The 20,335-nt window shown below is 37.9% G+C and overlaps 1 protein-coding gene across 2 annotated transcripts in view; it reads left to right on the plus strand.

Moving 5' to 3' along the window:
- Positions 1–20,335, plus strand: part of TFEC (transcription factor EC) — a 71,374-nt gene that overhangs the window by 11,991 nt on the left and 39,048 nt on the right. For both annotated transcript variants that reach the window (XM_075743896.1, XM_075743906.1), the window contains exon 2: positions 19,197–19,448. In XM_075743896.1, coding sequence (XP_075600011.1) covers positions 19,368–19,448 — 81 coding nt within the window. In that variant the 5' untranslated portion in view covers positions 19,197–19,367. The remainder of the gene's footprint in view (positions 1–19,196; positions 19,449–20,335) is intronic.

The raw sequence follows: 20,335 nt of genomic DNA on the forward strand, positions 1-20,335 counted from the left end.
AGGATGTGCAAAACCCATCTTGTGCTGGGCTCATGGAACAGCTATTAGAAAGAAAGATCCGTAAATCTCTACTGTACTGAGCATTAATCAGTCTGGGGACTGCATATAAGCAAATGTCCTGGTTTTCCCATGAGCTTCAGAGTTATGATTTCAAGAATAATAACTGCTTTCTGAATTTTGGCTTTCTGCTCCAAGATAGTCTTCTGCTCTCTGGCCATACAAATACACCCTGTTACATTCTATACTGAAAGAGAGAGTGCCCATATTCAAAAGCAAATTAAAATGACACAGTAAATATGAATTATCATATTTTTTTCCAAAATCTCTGCTTTACAATAAAACTCCAGCAGTTGAGGTTTGTGATTCTGTCCATTTTTTCCAAGTCCCTTATGCTAATTTTTATCCATTGCTTTTCACCTCCACATGGACTAGCAGCTGCCTGTGAACTCCCAGCCTGCAGATCCACACAACACGTTGTAAGAGCTGCAAATCAACAGAAAGCAGCTGCTTCACATCCCTACATCACCCTACACAGAGCAACACACCTACAGCCCATCACTGGGGGGGTGACACAGACATGCAAAGAGAGCATAGTGATGCTGAATATTTGCTCTATCTTTCTTGTCCTTCTTGACCAGAGTTCAATGGTTCCAGAAAATGTAACTACTGTGATAATGATCCAGCAGAAATAATTTGCAAGAGCTAGACCCAGAACACTTTTTTACATGTACTCTTCCCATGAACCAAATAGCCACATGTCTTATTATGGAAATTAATTGTTCCAATGCCTCTCTGTATGTTATCTTGCTGCTATCAGGGGCAGGCCTGCTTCTATATTCTCAGTATTGAGAGAATACTTTGGCTGAGACTAGGCTATTAAAAAATAAATAAATATATACATATAGACACACACACACGTATAACAGAACTAGGTTTTAATCCCAGCTCTGTCTGAGCTAACTTTATATGAACTCCCAGTTATTTTAGCTGTAAAACTGGTGAATGGTTATTATCCCCCAGCGTATGAAGCCTTTTTGCATATTAATGGCAGTGAGCAGTAGTGAGCTATTAGGAGCAGTTGGTGGACTTGCTGGGACCACAAGTTGAGCTGTCTGGGTCTTAGGTCAGCTGGGACTCTTAGCCGACTACTACTGCAGAGACTGGGAGAGGAGCCATGTCCTCCTGGGGTAGATTCATAATCTGTATTTTTCCCTATGGCAGGCTGCAAAAGCCATAAATTTAAACAGAATAGGCAACTGTGCTCCGCACAGGTGTTGGGGTCAAGGTGAGACTGTGTATAATTTGTTCAATTCTAGAGTTTTTCACATGGTGGTGGTTCTGCTACTTGTACAAACAAAGCCTTATAAATGCAAGTTTTAGGGAAACAAGGAATAACTTTTTCCTGATAAGTGAAGCCAACTCAGAGATTCTTGAAATACTTTTGGGAAGCAGGGTTGACAGAAACATATTTTGTGGACCTGCTCCATTATTTCATAATAGACTTGTTCTGAGCTACTAGAACTATGTACACTTCTTATTCATGAGGCCAAATCCCAGTACTCTGCTCCTCAACTCTCACACAGGTATAAAAGTGGAGAGAATTAAAAAGCCCAAAATATATATTTTTGTGTGTGTGTGTTGAAGTCAATAACTTTAAAAAATATAAAAGTGTAACTTGTCATCAGGTGTAAGTGGGCTTGGTGCCTTTGACTCCACTGCAGCTGCATTGATTGACACAACCTAAAGACCCAAGTCTACTTTTTTTTTTTTCATATTTCTCTCATAGTTTTGAAAGCAAAACCACTGTTCAAGTCTGTCTTTTAAAACAAAGAATGCATGTAAAATGTGTCTTTTATGTTCATCAGACATACTGTTGAATTTGATAGTCCTGTCATTTGTAAGCTACGTACATTGTTGCTTTAATGCATTCCCTCACTACTTTGATAAAAGCTTTAAGATGTTGCCACTAGTCCTTTGATGTTTCCTTCTGATGCTACAGTACCTCTCTTTTTTCTTCTCTTCTAAAAAATCTGTTTTGCATAAACAAGAGCAGGCAAGATATTTCTAGTTAAGGATAGAAACATCAAGTTCTATCAATAAAAGGACAAAATGAGAAGGTATATCCAGACTTTTATATACTGTCATCAGGCCCTTATAGATTAAAAAATAACCTGCATGGGTGTTTAGATTGCAAATGTGTTAGACCAAATATATTTCTCCAGTTAAAAAAAAAAAAAAAAAAAAGAGAAAGAAAACCAACTTAGGCTGCAGTGAAATTTTTTTGTGATGCAACAACTTATTTCTTAATAGGCTGTTATAGGAACTCTGGGAGAATAAATCTTATGCTGGTAAGATTTGCATGTCTAGTCTCATCCATAAACTATCAGTCTACTAACAAGGTTTAATTGGTTAGCATACAAAATACTGAATTTTTATATTTAGCTTCAAAGACATATATCTTAAAAATAAAATTGCTTAGTGTGTTTTTTTACTGAGAATAAGAAAGGGATTATTATTATTATTGTTATTATTATTGTTGTTAGTAGTAGTAGTAGTAGAAGAAGAAGAAGAAGAAGAAGAAGAAGAGATGTTTCAACTAAGGGTCCTAGTGAAGAGAAGTTGCCATTGTCCCAATAGGACTGAAATATTTTTTGCCCCAAAGATATTCCAAAATGAAATAGATATAATAATAATGATAAAGAAATATTATTATTCACATTTATCAAGGAAAATAGATAAAAATGTTTTGCTTCAGGTCATACAGGGAAAATGTAGTAAGGGCAGGGACTGAATACACAGAACTCCTGAGTGCCAATCCACTGCAATTTAAAATACTGGCAAGTGTTGTGGAAAGAATGATTTTCCTATGAATGGCATGACTGTTTTGCTGCATTCAGGAAGAAACCAGTGTAGTGGAGCCACAACATGGTCTGGTGATTAAAGAATGTTAACTGAAGCCAAGAAATGCCAGCTTGTCATCTTGCTTCTTCCAAGACATATATGTCCTTTGGCTAGTCAAAATTTTTACTGTTTTCAAGAGCAGAAGATGAGAGCTCATAATACATTACAGCTATGAACTGAAAATTGCGAGTCCTTTCAAAAGGTTTTTATGATCAATTGTCAGTAATGTAAATAGGCATAAAATATGATTTATTTGTGGCACAACCGAAGAGTGGTACACTTCTTAAGGACTTGTTTCACAGCTCACTACTGCAGGATGCCCTTGACAGTTACGTCTTAAAGCTTCAGTCCTACGAACAATTGTACATATGAGTATTCCCCTGAAATCAGTAAAAGCTCTTGGTAGGATAAAATGGAAAAAGTGTAGGCAGTTGTAGGATCAGGGCCTAGAAATGTATTAGCAAGGATAAAGCAATAAGCAGTGATTAAACAAAAACAAACAATCCCTCCACTCCCAAAAAGATGGAAGTAGGTAGAGATGAAGTAAGCTCCTAATTAGCTAACATGGAATTTGGGAATTGGAAATAAGTAAGTTAAATAAAAAACTCTTTGATTGTGGAATCAAAACCCATGCAACTTGTATTAGGTTGCGGGGCTACAGAGTTGACTTCTGTGAGAAGCTGCTAGAAGCTTCCCCCTTCTCCGACAGAGCCAATGCCAGCCGGCTCCAAGATGGACCCACTGCCGGCCAAGGCCAAGCCCATCAGCGATGGTGGTAGGGCCTCTGGGATAATGTATTTAAGAAGCGGGGGGAAAGGCACTAGAAGCAATTGCAGCCAGAGAGAGGAATGAGAGGATGTGAAAGGAACATCTCTGCAGACACCAAGGTCAGCGAAGAAAGAGGGGCAGGAGGTGCTCCAGGTGCCAGAGCAGAGACTCCCCTGAAAGCCCCTGGAGAAGACCATGGTGAGGCAGGCTGTCCCCCTGCAGCCCATGGAGGTTAATGATGGAGCAGATAGTCACCTGCAGCCCATAGTGGATGCCATGCTGAGTAGATGGATGCCCAAAGGAGGCTGTGGCCCCATGAGAAGCCTGCACTGGAGCAGGCTCCTGGCAGGAACTGTGAACCCATGGAGAGAGGAGCACACACCAGAGCAGGTTTCCTGGCAGGACTTGTGACCCCATGGGGGACCCACACTGGAGCAGTTAGTGAAGAACTGCAGCCCATGGGAAGGATTCATGTTGGAAAAGTTGGTGGAGGACTGTCTCCTGTGGGAGGGACCCCATGCTGGAGCAGGAGAAGAGTGTGAGGAGTCCTCCCCTGAGGAGGAAGAAGCAGCAGAGACAACGTGTGATGAACTGACCCCAACCCCCACTCCCCATCCCCCTGTCGTTGGGGGGGAGGAGGGAGAGAAATCAGGAGTGAAGTTGAGCCCAGGAAGAAGGGAGGTGTGGGAGGGGAAGGTGTTTTAAGATTTGGGTTTATTTCTTATTAGTCAACTCTGACTTGATTGGTAGTAAATTAAACTAATTTCCCCAAGTTGAGTCTGTTCTGCCCATGACGGTAACTGGTGAGTGATCTCTCCCTGTCCTTATCTCTACCCACGAGCCTTTCGTTATATTTTCTCTCCCCTGCCCAGCTGAGGAGGGCAGTGACAGAGCGGCTTTGGGGGGCACCTGGCCTCCAGCCAGGGTCAACCAACTACACAACAACAAAAAGTTCTAGAGAAACAGAATGGAAGGAACCAAATGATTCGTGGGAATTAATGTTTGTTAAACACATTTATTTCTTCATCCTACCTCATCAACTACTGCTTTTGCATCCACCTTCTGTCTTCCCTATGTTGTTAAAGCTATTGAGTTTGGACTTGGGAGGATGGAGACATGGCCTTCAACTTCAATTGCTAACTAGTAGAGAAGGTCACAAACCTGAAAGGTCCCTTTTTTTTCTAGTCTGCAATACTCTTTATACTCTATTTTAATACTGGTTGATTTTACTGTGCAATTGTAAAACAGGATCTGGAATTTATGCCATCGATCAGAGTGTGAATGATATCTATATATGAAGGCTTATGTGTAGACTTCTATTTCCTGCTGCTGTGCAGGCCACTTGCTGTAATCCTCTGTTTTCACCTTCTTACCAGCCTTTCTCTTTTTCTTACTCTCCACACATTTTCTTCAGAGACAGTCTCCAGATCTGAAGCCTACAGTAAAAAAGACTTAGAATTTTACTGTAGGGCAGTCACTGGTACCATGAATCATTTTAACTTGTCTTGCTTCTATGCAAAGACTTTTTTCTATGTATGGCACATCAAGAGAATCACAGAGAGTCTTATATCAGATCCCCCAGATGGTGGGCTTTAGAGGTAGCTTTAGGAAGCCAATAGCCATGCTCCTCTCTCTTGTAACACACACTTCTTATTATTGAAGTCTAAATGCTAGGACTACTGGACACCTGGTACACTGAAATTGAGACTGTATACTGGGATTGGGAGAAGAGATGTTTACTATGGAGTTTCTATGGCTTTTACTGAATCCTCAGGAAAAAACAAAATCCCCTAGTCTCTCACTTCTCAGTATTTGAAATATGTTTAATAACCAAATTAGCTGTCACCTAGGGGTGCTCTTCCATGAGACACCTTTGCCCTCCCATCCATGGCAGCTTTTGCACAGCGGACACACACATTACACACTTTGACATAAAATCCATTTCAAATAAGTTTCTGTGTACATCCTCTAAACTGTACTGCTGGTACTGCCTTCTTGTCTGTGAGGGAGGATAGACTGGGATTTGCTCTAATGAAGCAGTTAGAGCTTGAAATTATGTGCCTGCTTATTCACTGTCTGGGCCAAAGTTTATCAACTTGAAGAAAACCCTAGCAACAAAAAAACCCCCAACCAGGTCTACTTTTGATCCATAAGATGATCAAAAGCCTGGTGGGGATTAGCAGTGTTTCTTGTTTTGCTGGTAGTCTTCTGTATGATCCCCAGCCCACGCTGGCAAGGGGTTTTGTGGCTGATGTACTCCTGTGGTCTCTTCAGCTTCAGGTGTAACACCAGGTTTTTCTGCGTCCAAGCTTGTTTTTATGTTGTACATGTTCTATTTCTTTGTTTTGTTTAATGGTTAAACATTTCTTCTACATAACCACCCAGGACATTTTCTTGTGCCAAAGTGGGGACTCTAATCCTTTATGTTTATTATGGCAGCACTGCTTTGTGCTACTTACTGCCAGGGCCAGTTTTAGACTTGGCACCTAAGTAAACTATCCCCTAGAAAACTGGAATATGGTCTAAACTTCTTCTTCTTATTATTATGTTCCAACATTCTCTTGTTCTTTTTGTTTTGTCTACTTCTCAACTTGTGTAATTTCCTTATCTTGGTTTTCCTTTCTTCTTTTAAAGTTGTTTAGTTTTCATTATGATAACAGATTAATCTTTGGGTTTTTTTCAAAGTTTTATTCTCCCTATTTTCTTGGTGAAGGGCTTTATTTTTGCTTTCAAGTATTTTGTCTAGGAATACAGGGATACTCAAAATACCTTCTAAGTAGAAACTGAAATTAATGTTCTTTCCATTGCTCAGTCTTCTGACAGCTTTTATCAAGCCCTATTTTTTTCTACTTACATTATCAGCCCAATCTAACCAGTTGGTCTAACTTTTCTGATTTTTCTTAGTCATCCTCTTTCGTAATCATATTAAACGCAGTTCTCATTTTACACCCGTTCATCCTGAGTCAGCATTTCCTGCTCTTCCCACTACCTTTGAGAGACATTGCTCAAAGTTTTCTAGCAAATAGGAGGATAATGCCATCTGCATATCTCAGGTGACTTGAGTATTCTCTGCTGATACTGCTATGCTTAGCTTCTCATTCAAGGTTTATGGAGAACTTTTGTGCAGGAGAAAAGGGTTTTGGTGATATAATTGAAAAGGACCTTGTCACTTCCCTTGTCAAATATATATTTCAACTGCACTATAAATGTTTTTGAAGAGAGAAAAACTACAATAACGTAAAGTGTACCTTTGGAAGTGAAAACAAAACTTTAGTAGTCGACATGAAAATCTTACTTCAGGAATTGAAAATGCAGGTAACATTCAGGTAGGCTGGAGACTCGTGGATTAATGTGACAAGCTAAATTCTTCTGCTGGAGATCCAGCTGTGGGGAGGGACAGCAGGACTTCTGCACTTCAAGTAGCAGGATTTTGTAATCTTTAGGGAAGGAAAGCCTTGCCCATTATAGAGACCATCCCGACTGTCACAGTGAGCTGCGCACTCATGCAGCTGTGGTCAATGAAGGAAGGACAAGGCAAACATACAGCTCAGAGACCAGAACAGCTACGGTCTGAGGCCACGTTTACCTATGCTGTCCTTTCTGTCAATATTCTGTAAGAAATCCTTCCCCACTCTGGTAAGCGTTTATGCATCCGTTAATTCAGTGGGATGGTCCTGAGGGCCACCAACATAAGGATAAAATCTGGACTTGACTGAGAAAAATAAGGGTGTTACCAAACCGTAACCGTCTTACATGCATGCTCTGCATACAGCTAAGGAAAAGGGGATGAGCCCAAGTAAATCTCAGGGAATTATGTTGTTAAACTACTGTGAAACTGTGATGAATAAACTGGGACTGTGAACTGGGTTGAGAATAACCGTAGTGTTTGATGTTAAAGATAATTAGCTCATTCTATAGTATAATAATAATATGATGTAATATAATATAATCAATATAAGACTGTAATAGAAGAGTTCTGCCTCTGTTTAGGCATTGTGGCTTTTTGAATGGCAACAATGATGAAAGACTGACAAAACGATTGAAGGAAACTGCTGACATGGCCATACTATTATGCTATAGATTTCTTTCAGCATCCTTTCTTCAGTTAATAATGCATTTAAGACACAGATAGGAAGTTTCTTTTAAAAGTGCTGTATCATTTCTTCTTCTTTAACTGAAATTCCAGCCAGAGTTAAAGAAATACCCTTACGAACCACTTCTCCTTTCTCTCTCTCAAACCAACTGGATATACACAAACAGCGACATACATTATTCATGGCCAGATTTGTACTACTCTTTTCTTGTTTGCCCTGCTGTGTTTGGGTATCTGGGCTCTGGGGCGATGCTGTTTTGTAGAGGTGATAAAGCTGATAGGAATCCAGCCACTGCCGGTAGGCAACTATGCTGGCAAACCAATGTTTCTGCACTTTAACTGTGTGATGAAAATCAGGCTAAGCTGTGCTTGCTTTATTTTGCATTTGTGACAGAATCACAGTTTTATCTGCCACATTCTTAAGGCAAACCAAAGAGACTACCGTTTCCCTTCTTTCCATAACATGGCCTACTGATTATGCTGATAAGTGTTAATTAATTCATTTGATAATGAAATAAATTTGTTAATACCAGCAAACTCACTTACTAAATCTTAGTGTTTGACATGTTTTCCTGCTGAAAGTTCTGTGCCAATATACTGAAGAGTCTTTAAAATACTATTGTCATTATTAAATATTCTTACTTTCAAGTAAAAAAAAAATAATTTGAGGGGCTGAAAGATTTCACACAGATACAGAGGTAAGCCAATCATTTTTCTAGGCAATTCTAACTTAACTTATTTTTAACTTGTACATTCCTTTCCACATTAGGACCATTGCATTTGAAAGACTTGTTCTGTACCATACAGCTTATAATTAATGCTCTTAATAATGACTTAACCAGTAGTAATCTTTAATTCCATATTCACATAGAACTCTCATTTAAACTAAGTGGGAGTTTCTCTTGATTAATCCCAGTAAAATCAATCATCTTTTGTTAATTAACATGGTTTTATTTAGTCGATATTGGCTGAAAACTGTTGAGTAGTTTGAGCTTACCCTAATATCACTCCTCAGCTCCTATTCTGTAGTGTCTACTAAGTGCACAAATATTTGTTGTACCTGAATTGAAATGTAAATGCTGCAAAATACAATTTTATCACTGAAGGACATGCACTTGTTTCTTCTAGGCTTCCTTTTCATTCTATTTATGGTGTTTTTACAGCAGTTTTTGTTCTAAAGGTTTTTAAAGGCTGATTTCAGAATTTAAGCAATTATGAAAGGAACCAAATTTTGATCTGTACATTAGAAATGGTATTAATATCTTAACTTTTTTTTTTTTTTTTTTTTTTTTTTTTTTTGCTAATTGACTTACTGCTGAATGGAACATGTTGTGAACTAAGATTAGTTTAAATACATGTGAAAAGGCAAGACTGTTTGCTCAATTCAGTACTGAAAGTACCAATTATGTTATTTTTGTGAGATTTCCAGTCAACTGCAGAGCACAGCAAAACATAAGTGTTTGGAGCCTTGCACTCTCTAAGTATTCTCTGAATGAATTCTCCACTTCCCTTCTCTTTATTCATTGGTGTTAGGCTGAAAAGCATCTTTTCAGACTCAACCATGTAAAACTACAGTTCTGAAAAGACTCCTCAAAATAAATTATACAGCTTTAAGTAAAACTTTATATTCATTATAATTTCTGGTAATATTAGGGTTTTTTTCACTAACAGCTAGGCTCTTTATTTAACTCTTATTTGTAAGAATAACAAACATAAATCCTATGGAATTATTAAAATATTTCAAGGACCACATAATTACTACACCCTAAATCCACTGTTACTACTCTCAGAACATAAGTGGAAGTGTATTGCTGAAAGAATATACTGATTTGTAGCCTGTGTTCAAGTACTGACAGTAATGTTCACTAACCCCATGAACAGCATGCCAACAGCAACTTGGAGCATGAACATGCTCAGACTCATTACCACTTACAGCCACAAAACATATTTGAACACAAAATGGACCGGGTGGATTTAAAAAAAGCTCTTAACAACCGATACGAAATATTTTTTTGTTACTTTTCCTCTCATATAGCTATCCTTGATGTGCCATTCCTGGTTTTGATGGAAACGTCACCTACTGCTGTCAGCTAACCCAATCTGCTCCCCTTGTATGAAAGAACACTTTGTGGCCAGATACTAAGCTGGCTCAAAATGATGTTACTGCCTTGATTTCACAAAAAAATCGTGTTGTGAAGCTGAACCTAAGATGCCTACTTTGAAAGCTTCCCCCCTTGCCCTCTTTATCATTCTGAGACTGAGGAAAGGAATAGAAAGCACATTTCTTAGGCTGAAGCTGGTTTTGTCTGTGTCTTTACAGAAGCTATAACCCTTCACAGACTTAAAATAACTTGTCCAACAGATTAGCCTCCCTGATGTGACTACCCCACCAAACCACCTTATGCCACCGGCTTTGTTTCCTCCGTTCTTGCAGTGCATGGGCTGGGGACTGCATACCTCGGTACAGTTTGTTTTCAAAATGAGGGAGGACTGAATCGCACAAAAAGGGGTTAGTAATAAGCAGTGCTGTCATCTGGTGGTGAAGTTGTTACCACTTTTAACAAACTGATTGTGCTTTTCAACCAATGAGTTTCACATTTTTGAGGAAGTTGATGTAGTTCCCTTTCCATACAGTTTCCCTTGGCGTACAGTCATGAATCTTTCACATTAGAAATAGGCAAAACCAGTGGTTTTATCCAAAATCACTAAACCTTTTGAACTTAAAAATCAGATGATTTTTAAGTAAAACCCACATGATTGTACTTTCCATATGAAAACCTGATTTTCCTTGAATACGTGTCATATACCCTCTTCTCCATCTAATAACATTTCTTAGCTGACCTAATTTGAATGACTTCTGGAGATAGAGACAAGTAGATAAGGTATCAGGACCAAGGTCTTTAAACATAGATAGCCGTACAAAACGTTTCTTTCCACTCTTCAAATGCAAGAGTCACATTCGCTGTCCTCTAATAACACCAGCAATAAAGAGGAACTGGAACAGTAAAGATTTATTATATTCACAGATCTCATGAATCAATGAGATCATGGACAGGGTCACTGTGCAGAGTGAAAGTAAGGATATTAGCCAAGGTTTCAGAATTTGATTGTGGTCCATCATTATGCTTGTGTGGTCTATTAACTGTAGCGGTTGGTTTTATTCACAGTTTAGATTTTTCAGCTTAAATTCTAATTTAAATCAAAGGGATATTTTTGTGAAAATGCTTCCTGTAGTTTGCTTTGCTTAACTTTATGGACTGTTTTTATAGTGCAATGTTAAAAACTTGAGTCTTTTCTGCCAGCGAAGACCACAAAGTCATCGAGTCTCATTGTTATTTGAAAACATGACAAGCTGGCCTTAAGACCTTAGGGATCCTTTCTTCAGAAGTCAAGCTGGTGATGGATAAGGAGCCATCAGAGCCGTGTGTATCTTAACTGCAGGAGTTCAATTAAGAAGCCAAGAGTGTCTCAGGTGTACCGGCGCAAATGGAAGTGCTTGCTTTGATAATGTCTCTGTAGCTGCTCAGTGCAGGTAGTTGGCTTTCCCCAACTCATTTCTGATTGCACAAGGAGGTTAGCACAGAGGAATACCTGAAAGGACTGAACCCCATCAATGCTCGGTGAGTGCTAGAGAATGCCACAATGGGAAATGCTATCAAAATCCCAGTGTCTGCATGGGGATTTGACAGGAAATGGCTAGCTGTAAGATTTAGCCTCTAACAACCACAGCCCAGAGAGCCCTGCTCCCTTTCTCTCCCTGAGAGGAACGTTGTTCTACTGCCTATGCTGAGCAGAGAAAGTTTCCTTACCCAGCATTGGCTTCTGCAAAGTCTATTCTGCAGTGCCTTTGCTCCCACATTCCTCTTGCTTTTCACAATGGTTGGCAGTGTGATGGAGAATTTCCGATTGGCCCCATTCTACCCCACATTTATAATTATCAGCTATTTTTAGACATTGAAATACCAAAATACAGAAGCAGTAGTCATTGTTGAAGACACGGCCTTTGTCAAAAAGAACTTTAAAATGTTTCTTCTTCAGTCTCTTCACCCTTGAAAGAACATGCACAAGTTCCTGATGAATATGATGTCAAAGGTTAAATAAGATGAAAAATAGTGCACTAGAGTCACATGAGAATTTTTTCTTAACTTGAAAGCTACTGTGAGGCATCAACTAAACACAGCTGTGAGTTGCCAGACTGGATGTCTTTTGCTTTGTGTTCTCTCTTCATGCATATTAATGGAGAAGGTCTCATCTATTCAGATCAAAGTTCCAATAAGAAAAATATTCACATTTAAAAATTAACTGCTTTGTTTAGCTTAAGTAATTAATTGACATAATCACACACATTTTTATAAACTAAACATTAAAGTGAACAGCTACATTATTTGGTGATAGTTTTTAAGATAGAACAGAAGTGTATAATTGCTAAATTAAATTGAAATTTCATTTTATTATGAAACAGTTTCACAAATATAATTTTCTCAAAAAGTTGAATAGAAAGAGCCGGACAAACAAACAACTGATGTTCATTTGTAATAGAAGTTAAAAAGGGTTATTTCATCTCTAAAGGTTTTTTTTTTTCCTAACCCTTGAAATCTGTTTGAAAGTCCTCAGAAATAAAGCTAAAATAATCTGTGTTGTGACTGTGTTTCTTATCTTAAAATGGAATTTGACTTTTTGGGTACTTACAGAACATTTTAATAATTAAAAAAGTTCATAATTAGATGCTTATTTTCTGGTACAGTGGCTGAAAGGAACATGAAGTCCCATAACTCAAACAGTTTCAGAGAGGTGTTGTGTTCAGGACTAATGATAAATGATGTGATCCCATCAGGGTGAAAAATTTTACTTCAAAAGCTATTAAAAACACTGGAAGACATTAACGTCCAGCATAAATGACACAATGTAATGAAGTCTACTGAGTTCTGTCCAGTATACTATGACCATATTTAAGCATATTATTTTGTAACAGAGATTTAAACATTTATTAAATTCAGAGTGAATATTCATCAATGAAAAAATTGCTCTTATAATAGCCAGTTCTCAGATCCAAAAATCCATAAAATTTAAACACAGAAAGGGTTATTAGACCACCCATTCTAATTCCTCTAAAATCACAGGCTTTTGTATTTCATTCAGTTATTATCCTAGTACTCAGTTTTGAGTCCAAGAATGTGTTTGATAAAAGTATATCTCTTGGATTTGGCTAATGCATCGCTTCCAGAAAGTCATTGACCCTTAGTTTCAGGACAACAGCAGTTAGAGCATTTCCTTTTGATTATTTCACTGTTTATTCACATAATTTCCGATATGAACTTGCCTAACATCAGCTTGTGGCCAGTGGCTCTTGCCATGCTTTCTGGGCTAACTGAAAGACCCTGTTGCATTCAGCATCTCCCACAAATTTCACAAATTTCAATTTGACAGCAGGAACATAGCTGAGTTTCTTTAAACTTTCATTGAAACACCCTTTTCTTGGTCTTCAATTACTTCCATATTTCTTTTCTGCACACTTTCCATCTTTTCAACAATATTTTTAAAATGTTTAGGATAGAAATATTTTTAGGATTCCTCTCCTGAGCATAAATAAAAGCAGAGTAAAGCCAGGCTCCTATTCACTACTTCCTTTATGCCACCTTCCCTTCTTTGCTCTAGCATCACCTGGACACTCCTGCTGAGTTGCTGGAGTTACAACCCCAAATTTGTTACAAATTGTTACAACCCCAAATTCTGTACAGACTCATTGCTTCCAGTGTTTTCTCCATTCAGTTTTCTCCATTGTTGCATCCTTCATTTCTTCCTCCAGCATATGTAGATCTGTATTTGGCTGAGTGGGAACATATTTTCTTTCAGTGGAACCACTACTTTAAAAAATATTTATTCCTTTTAGTCAGTTTTATTTTTCATTAGTCCCAAATCACTGATGGAAATGTTGAGTAGTACAAGACTGAAGAGCCCCTCATTCTGATGCCAAGCCTTTGCTGATTACTTTCTTATGCATGTTCGTTAGCCAATTCTTAATCCAGTTAAAACATGCTTTATTGATATTGTGTAGTGCTATATTTTTAATTAGAATATTGAATGATACTAAGTCAAAAGGCACACAAAAGTTGAAGTGTATTATACCTACATCGTTACCTTTGGCAACCTAACTTGAAATCTCATCAAAGAACAGAAGTAGATGTGTTTGACAAGGCTTATTTTGCACAGAACTATGTTGACTAGCATTAATTATATTCTTATCTTTTAATAATTTATTAATTGAATCTCTTTTCAGTTTTCCTATTATTCCTCCCAGGACTGATGTTAGGCTAAGCAGTCTGGGAGTAGAGGTATCACCTGCTTGCCCTTAGTAGAATACCAATACAAGATGTAGCACTGCTACTTACTGGAATATAATTGACATTGTTCATGCCTCCTCTAGGTTCCTTAAATATGCCCTCTTTCTTACTTTTGGCATGCTAGGTATTCTTCTACTAATGGAACAAAAATCTCATCAGCAAATGTGGAAGTAAAATAGTTTATGCAAATAAACTACTGAAGGCCTAGCTATGCCATTGTGCAATGTATTAGAAATGAAAGTAAAATTAGTGTGAATGTGAGAAAAGATGTTACACAAATCTACCGCAGTTTTACAACATGATGATGTGTGCTTAAATTAGAAAGAGCAATTGAAGAAGTTTGAATATGCATCTGTAATTCTGAAAGGCTATCACATTCTTGTTCTCGGAACTGGCTTGTCAGTGAGATATAAAATAGAAATAGGTACAGTCAGTTACATGTGCGTTGGGATTTTTATGGATTACAAAATCCATCTCAAAATGTTCATTCTATTCTAGCTTTGTTCTGGTGGAATTATAATATTTGAGTTTGGGCTGGCTGCTTTTGGGTCTCTGCATGCTTGATGTTTCTGGTTCTGAATAGGCTTTAATTTCATCATGATTAGGAAAGCCAGATAATAGACAAAAGCACTACCTGAGAGGGACCGGATAATCTATCTACTGTTGAACTTTATGCTGTCCTTCACTCCTCAAATAATCTGAAATAATTAACATTTAAAGTACATGGCCACAGCTGCTGCAAGAGAATGCCTGAGAGGAGAACCAGCACTTCATCTGTACAAATTCATCACCTTGTTATACCTTGCACACACAATAGTCAAAAGAGCCTGTATAAATTCAGGACCACTCGGTAGGAAGGGTCAGGTCACTGACTATATCCAGAGCTAGAGCAGATGTGACAGTAGGACAACTCTAAGTCCTGGGCTGCATCTGAGGATTGTCCGAGTCAGGATCTGGGTCGTCAGGTGGTCACTGGGTGCCTATTTCTGTTAGGGTGTCCCAGAAATCAGGTGTGTCAATGAGCAAGCTCATCCATTTCACAAAAAAAAAATAGGAAGGCAGAGAGACATTTAATAGAAAATGGTCTGCTGAGAGCTAGAAGATATGCTTTATCAGATCACACTGCTTAATTCGTGTCAGAGATGAGAACCTAGATTCCACAGAACTGCCAGCTTCTTTTATGCTCTACCCTGAAAACCATCTCAGGGTCTTCCTTTAAAGCTGTTCTGCTTTAAACAAATGATTAAATCTTCATTGATCCAGAGAGAAAAAAGAAGGTACCCCTATATTCAGACTGTTGTGGCAATAAAGGGTATGTCAGCAGCATCATTACAAGTCCTTGCTCCAAAGAAGCTTTAATGGTTTTATATATGGGAGGATTCCTAGAATGGAGAGATTCAGATACCCTCACTTTAAAATTTCACATAGTCTCTGATAAAATGTTCTCACAGTTTATAGGAACTCTTAAAAGATGAGGAATTAGAAAATTAGTCTCCCAAGACTGCTGGAGGATACCACACTGGGATTATTGGGCAAAATAAGGATGCTTCTACTCTGAAAAATCTTGAGTTTTTTCAATTTTCTGTGGAAGGACCTTATTTAGTGGATCTAAGATATGCACATGGTCAAGGTCTCTAAGCAGCTAAGTGCATGCTGCTCTGTGCTGTTTTACTTCTGGGATTACTTATGTGTAGGAGTAATCTTCCAGTTATTTTGCTTTTTGTGTTTATTTCACTGAACCCCTAACCTGATACCATTATTTTTCTCAGACTTAATAATGATTATCCAGAGTTTCAATATTGAGACTACCAATGCAAATTTCCCTGGCTATTTCTAGATATCTTTTGTTTTCTCAGATGTTCAGGGTCTTGCTCAGTCAAGTTTTGAAAATCTCCAAGGATGGAGATTTCACAACCTCTCTGGGCAACCTGTGCCAGTGCTTAGCCACTCTTTTTACATCATTAAAAAGAATCTCAAAATCAAGTTAATGTTTAATGTTTGTAACTAATTACAGCAATAGTTATTTAAAAGAGTTTATTGAATCTAAAATGTTCAGAAAACCTAAACTGAGCTTAATAATACTGATATAAGATAATAAAAGTCATTCAGCATCCCAGTGGAGAATAAACTGATCATGGTTGGTATTTGACACTTGACTACCAGGTTTCATAAAATTATTAAGTTTTGAGTTTCTGTTCTTATTTCACACATTACATGGGCAGTTTTAACTGTCATTTCTAATTTTTGAGTGCTTGATTTTGCAATATTAGTATACTTTTGGCGTAGTGTGACTTTTTTTCCCCGTTTATTATACACTAAGAGTATGATTATAAAAATAAGAGGCCAAACTCTGCTTTGTCTTTGCCCAGTGGCTTGACTTTCAACAGTGCTTTACTTCTTGTTATTAGCATTGACTTCTAAGACTTATTTAGATACATAAAGATGATCAGGGATTGCAACTTCAGGTACTTTTTGAAAATCAGGACATAGATCCCTGTTTAACCCCAACCGTTCTGCTTTGTAATGATTGCAACTGGCACAGTAAAGGGGATGGAGATGTTTGCAAAACCATAGCAACAGATCCCATTTGAGAACCTTTAAATTCTTTTTCCTGTTTGTGGAAGTTCAGGACAGTACTGACAGGATATAAGCCCTGAGAGAATATCATACAAAATAAACACTCCCAATAAACTTGATTTTTGACTTAGTCAGCAGTTAGCTGATTGTCTTACACAGATCCTCCCCCCACCCCGGTGGGATGGCGCTGTGGTGGTTCATGAGGAAATCAGGCTGCACAGAGGTTTCAGTCTGCCACTAGCAATCTGGGGTCCAGAGAAAGCAAAAAGCAAGCCATTGACTTTTTAGCAATCTTCTTGTGGCAGAACTCACTTCCTTATTAAAATTCCTTAATAAAACCAAACTTTAAAACAAGGTAGTATAGACTTCAGACATTGCAAACTTCTTATGTTTCCTATTTAATTTATTTGATATTCTGGATTTCATGCTTCAGGTAGGCCTTTAGAATTTCTAAGGCGACAACAATTTATTGCTTATTATGGAGGAATAATCAGCTTAATTTAAGAGAAAAAGGTAGCTGGACTGAAATGCAGTAGATGCATTTGTAGCCTATGCATTGAGCCCACTGCCATTTGTGCCGTGCGAAGAAGCTGTGCTCTCAAAGCTGTTGATTGCAGCGCTCTGTGATGCTGGAAAGATCTTCATCAGTTTAGGCAGTGCAAGGGTCTGGGTAGCGGTCACTTTGCGTGGATTCATTCAGTGACCCTAGAGTCCGGCACAAGCACGAAGTGTCCATGAGTGCTTCTGAAACAGCAGCAGCAAAAAAGGGTGCACAGAAAACCCCTGCTCTGGCCATACAACGGGACATATTTTCTTTCCCTCAGCACAGTGCATTTCATCCAAGATCAATACTCTTGTTAAACTGGCATGCAGTAGATTTCGTGTTTGGATTCTAATTTAAGAAACAGCTTGAGTGTCTTACATTCAATATGATCTTAAGTCTTACTGAAGCTGCAGGAGTGAACAGATGCATAATAATCTGAATAATTTGGAATGGTTTTACATGTACCCTTACACATGATAAATCACAGCTTAAATTAAGAGTACATTATACACTCTCTAAAACTAACACAAAGATCTCAGTTAAGACAAGAAATATCATGATTTAAGTACACAGACTTAAATACACATGTTATTTTTAAAACCTTACATGGTATGCATGCCTTCCTAACATAAAACAGGGGAAAAATCTAAACAGTGTATTTAAGATTTTATATCAATATTTTAATGGAATATTATTTAATAGCTTCAAGGCTTACATCAAAATAATTAATATTATATTCATTACTACATGGCTTAATCTTTTTTTATGACTAGAAAATTAGTTTAAAGAAACATAATTAAAATAATTCTAGACATGCCACCATATTATGATTAAAAATAAAGTAGGTACTGCAATATTGTACAAAAATATAGCTAATTTAAATGCAAACCCCTTTTATGGGCTATTTATCTCTTCTTATGTATGTTAGGGGAATTAAAAAGAAGTTTGTTTAAATGACTGATTTTTTTTTTTTTTTTTGAGAAAAAAGGGCTACAAAGCAAGTCTTGCTATTATTTAACAAATATTAATCATGCTTACTCAGAGGCCGCTTGAGAAAAATTTATTACAAGAAATTTGTGACCAGTCATGCCATAGGAAGAGAAGAAAGCCACAGGGCTGAAATGACAGTAAGGTTTGTGTATGCAGTGCTCCTCTGGTAGTTAAATTGCAGGAATGTGACATTGATCTGAAATGGGAGCTGTTTGAAGCAGCAGCTGTCAATCTCTGTAATCAAAGGATGGCCCAAAGTCTTACTCAATTAGGCATTTTGGCATGACCACTCCGCTTATAAAGTCCTACCAACTCAAAAAGTGATCTGTCTTCAAGGAGCGCTTCAAGAAGACAGTGCAGTTTGAGTCCAGTCATCCAGGACTGTCTCTTGGACTCTTTATTTTGTTGTTTGGGGTTTTTTTGCAAAAGTGCAGCAATGCCTCATTTAACCGACCGTACTTATTACAAGGTGAGCCAAATGTGGAGTTAGGTATGCGTGAGTGTCTGCTGCTGTTCATATTACTTGAAGTTGGTGAGATTATGTTTTTCTTGATACATTTATTTACACTTTCAAGTACAAAAGAGTAAATAGACTGTGATATTAATTTTAGAGTACGTATATGCTTGTAGATTTGATGGTAATGATCAGTGATTTCAACAGACATCATTCTTAAATGAGAAGAGAAAAATGTGTGGCATATTTCTGGTCTTTTCTCAGGATCATGTTTATCTTTTCTAATTCTATTTTTCATTGATAATTGTTCAGAAGGTTTATTCAGCTGGGTTAGGGGAAAATAGTCCACAAATAAGAAAAGTGTAAGAGTGCAAAAATGAAAAAAAAAAAGATTTAACATTAATTATAATCCAATCCCAGTGTTATTAAAGCTGAATCTATTGTTTTGAAGGTTTTTTAAGTGAACATATGGGCAAATACTGGTACCAGTAACTTGAAACTTTAGTAATTATTTCCATTCCTTCCCAGGTACAAACACACTTGGAAAATCAGTCTAGATACCACATACAGCAAAGCCAGAGGCACCAGGTGAAGCAGTACCTGACCCTCGATACCAAGCTGTCCAGCCAGACGCTCTCCCTGTCCCACTCCCACACAATCCAGCCGGTGGGAGTGGCCTCCATTTTGCGAAACGGACACATGCCTCCTGTCAGCGACATTGGCACACCAGAAAGCCCCGTTACCAAGCTGCTGGCCCTTGGAGGCGAACACGAAAATGCGGTAGGGCAGGGCTGGTGAAAGGGAATGGGGAAATGTGCTTTGCATACTTCTACAAACGAGTTACATGACCCAACTTGCATCGGTAGCGGGCAAGAGATGACGTTCTTTACTTTCATGGGACCTTCGGTTGCAGCACTTGCTCCCTGAATCCTTTTGCATTACGTGGGTGATTCCCTTGAATGCCTGTGAATAGCTTATTGCATGATCAGGCTTCTAAATTACTGTCAGTTAAAATGTACTGTTGCATCTTTTTATCTATGCATCATATATTGCTGTACATTTTTGAATATGTACTTTGCAATGCAAAACTTTTTTTTTTCCAGATGAGAGTTATTTCTGTCTAAAAGTATTATCTTAGCTGCATAACAAAGTTAAATACCGATTACCTTAAAGATGTAACTGAAAGAATCGCTCATTCATTTTTCAGTTAGCTGATATATTTATATATGAGTTATCTTGGGCAAATTGGCATAGATATGCTAACTTTAGTGCCTCCATCGATTTTAATAGAGGTACAGGTATTATACAATGTCAGATTCTCAGCCAGTGTGAGATGTAGATCATTATGGCCTTTAATACTTCAATAGATTTCGAAAGAGACTGCTTATTAGGTAAAAGGAGAATTCCTACAGAAATGAGAAATGGAGATGCTCTATCGTGTCTTGGGCTTTAACAGAACAGAAGAATCTTACAAACACATTGTGACCCATTTGAGCATTTGGATGTTATGCAGCTAAGTGTGAGGGAACTGAAAAAAATAAACCTGACACTTCTTAGAGAGCTTATCTGGGGCTCCTCCATTCCTTCTGCATCGACAACTGACATTTTATGTCAGGTTTACGGATTACTGGAGCCGCTAGACTGCAAAGATTATTTTAGATGGCCTT

This window comes from Balearica regulorum, chromosome 1 (assembly GCF_011004875.1).
Source record: "Balearica regulorum gibbericeps isolate bBalReg1 chromosome 1, bBalReg1.pri, whole genome shotgun sequence".
In the NCBI taxonomy this organism is placed as follows: domain Eukaryota; kingdom Metazoa; phylum Chordata; class Aves; order Gruiformes; family Gruidae; genus Balearica; species Balearica regulorum.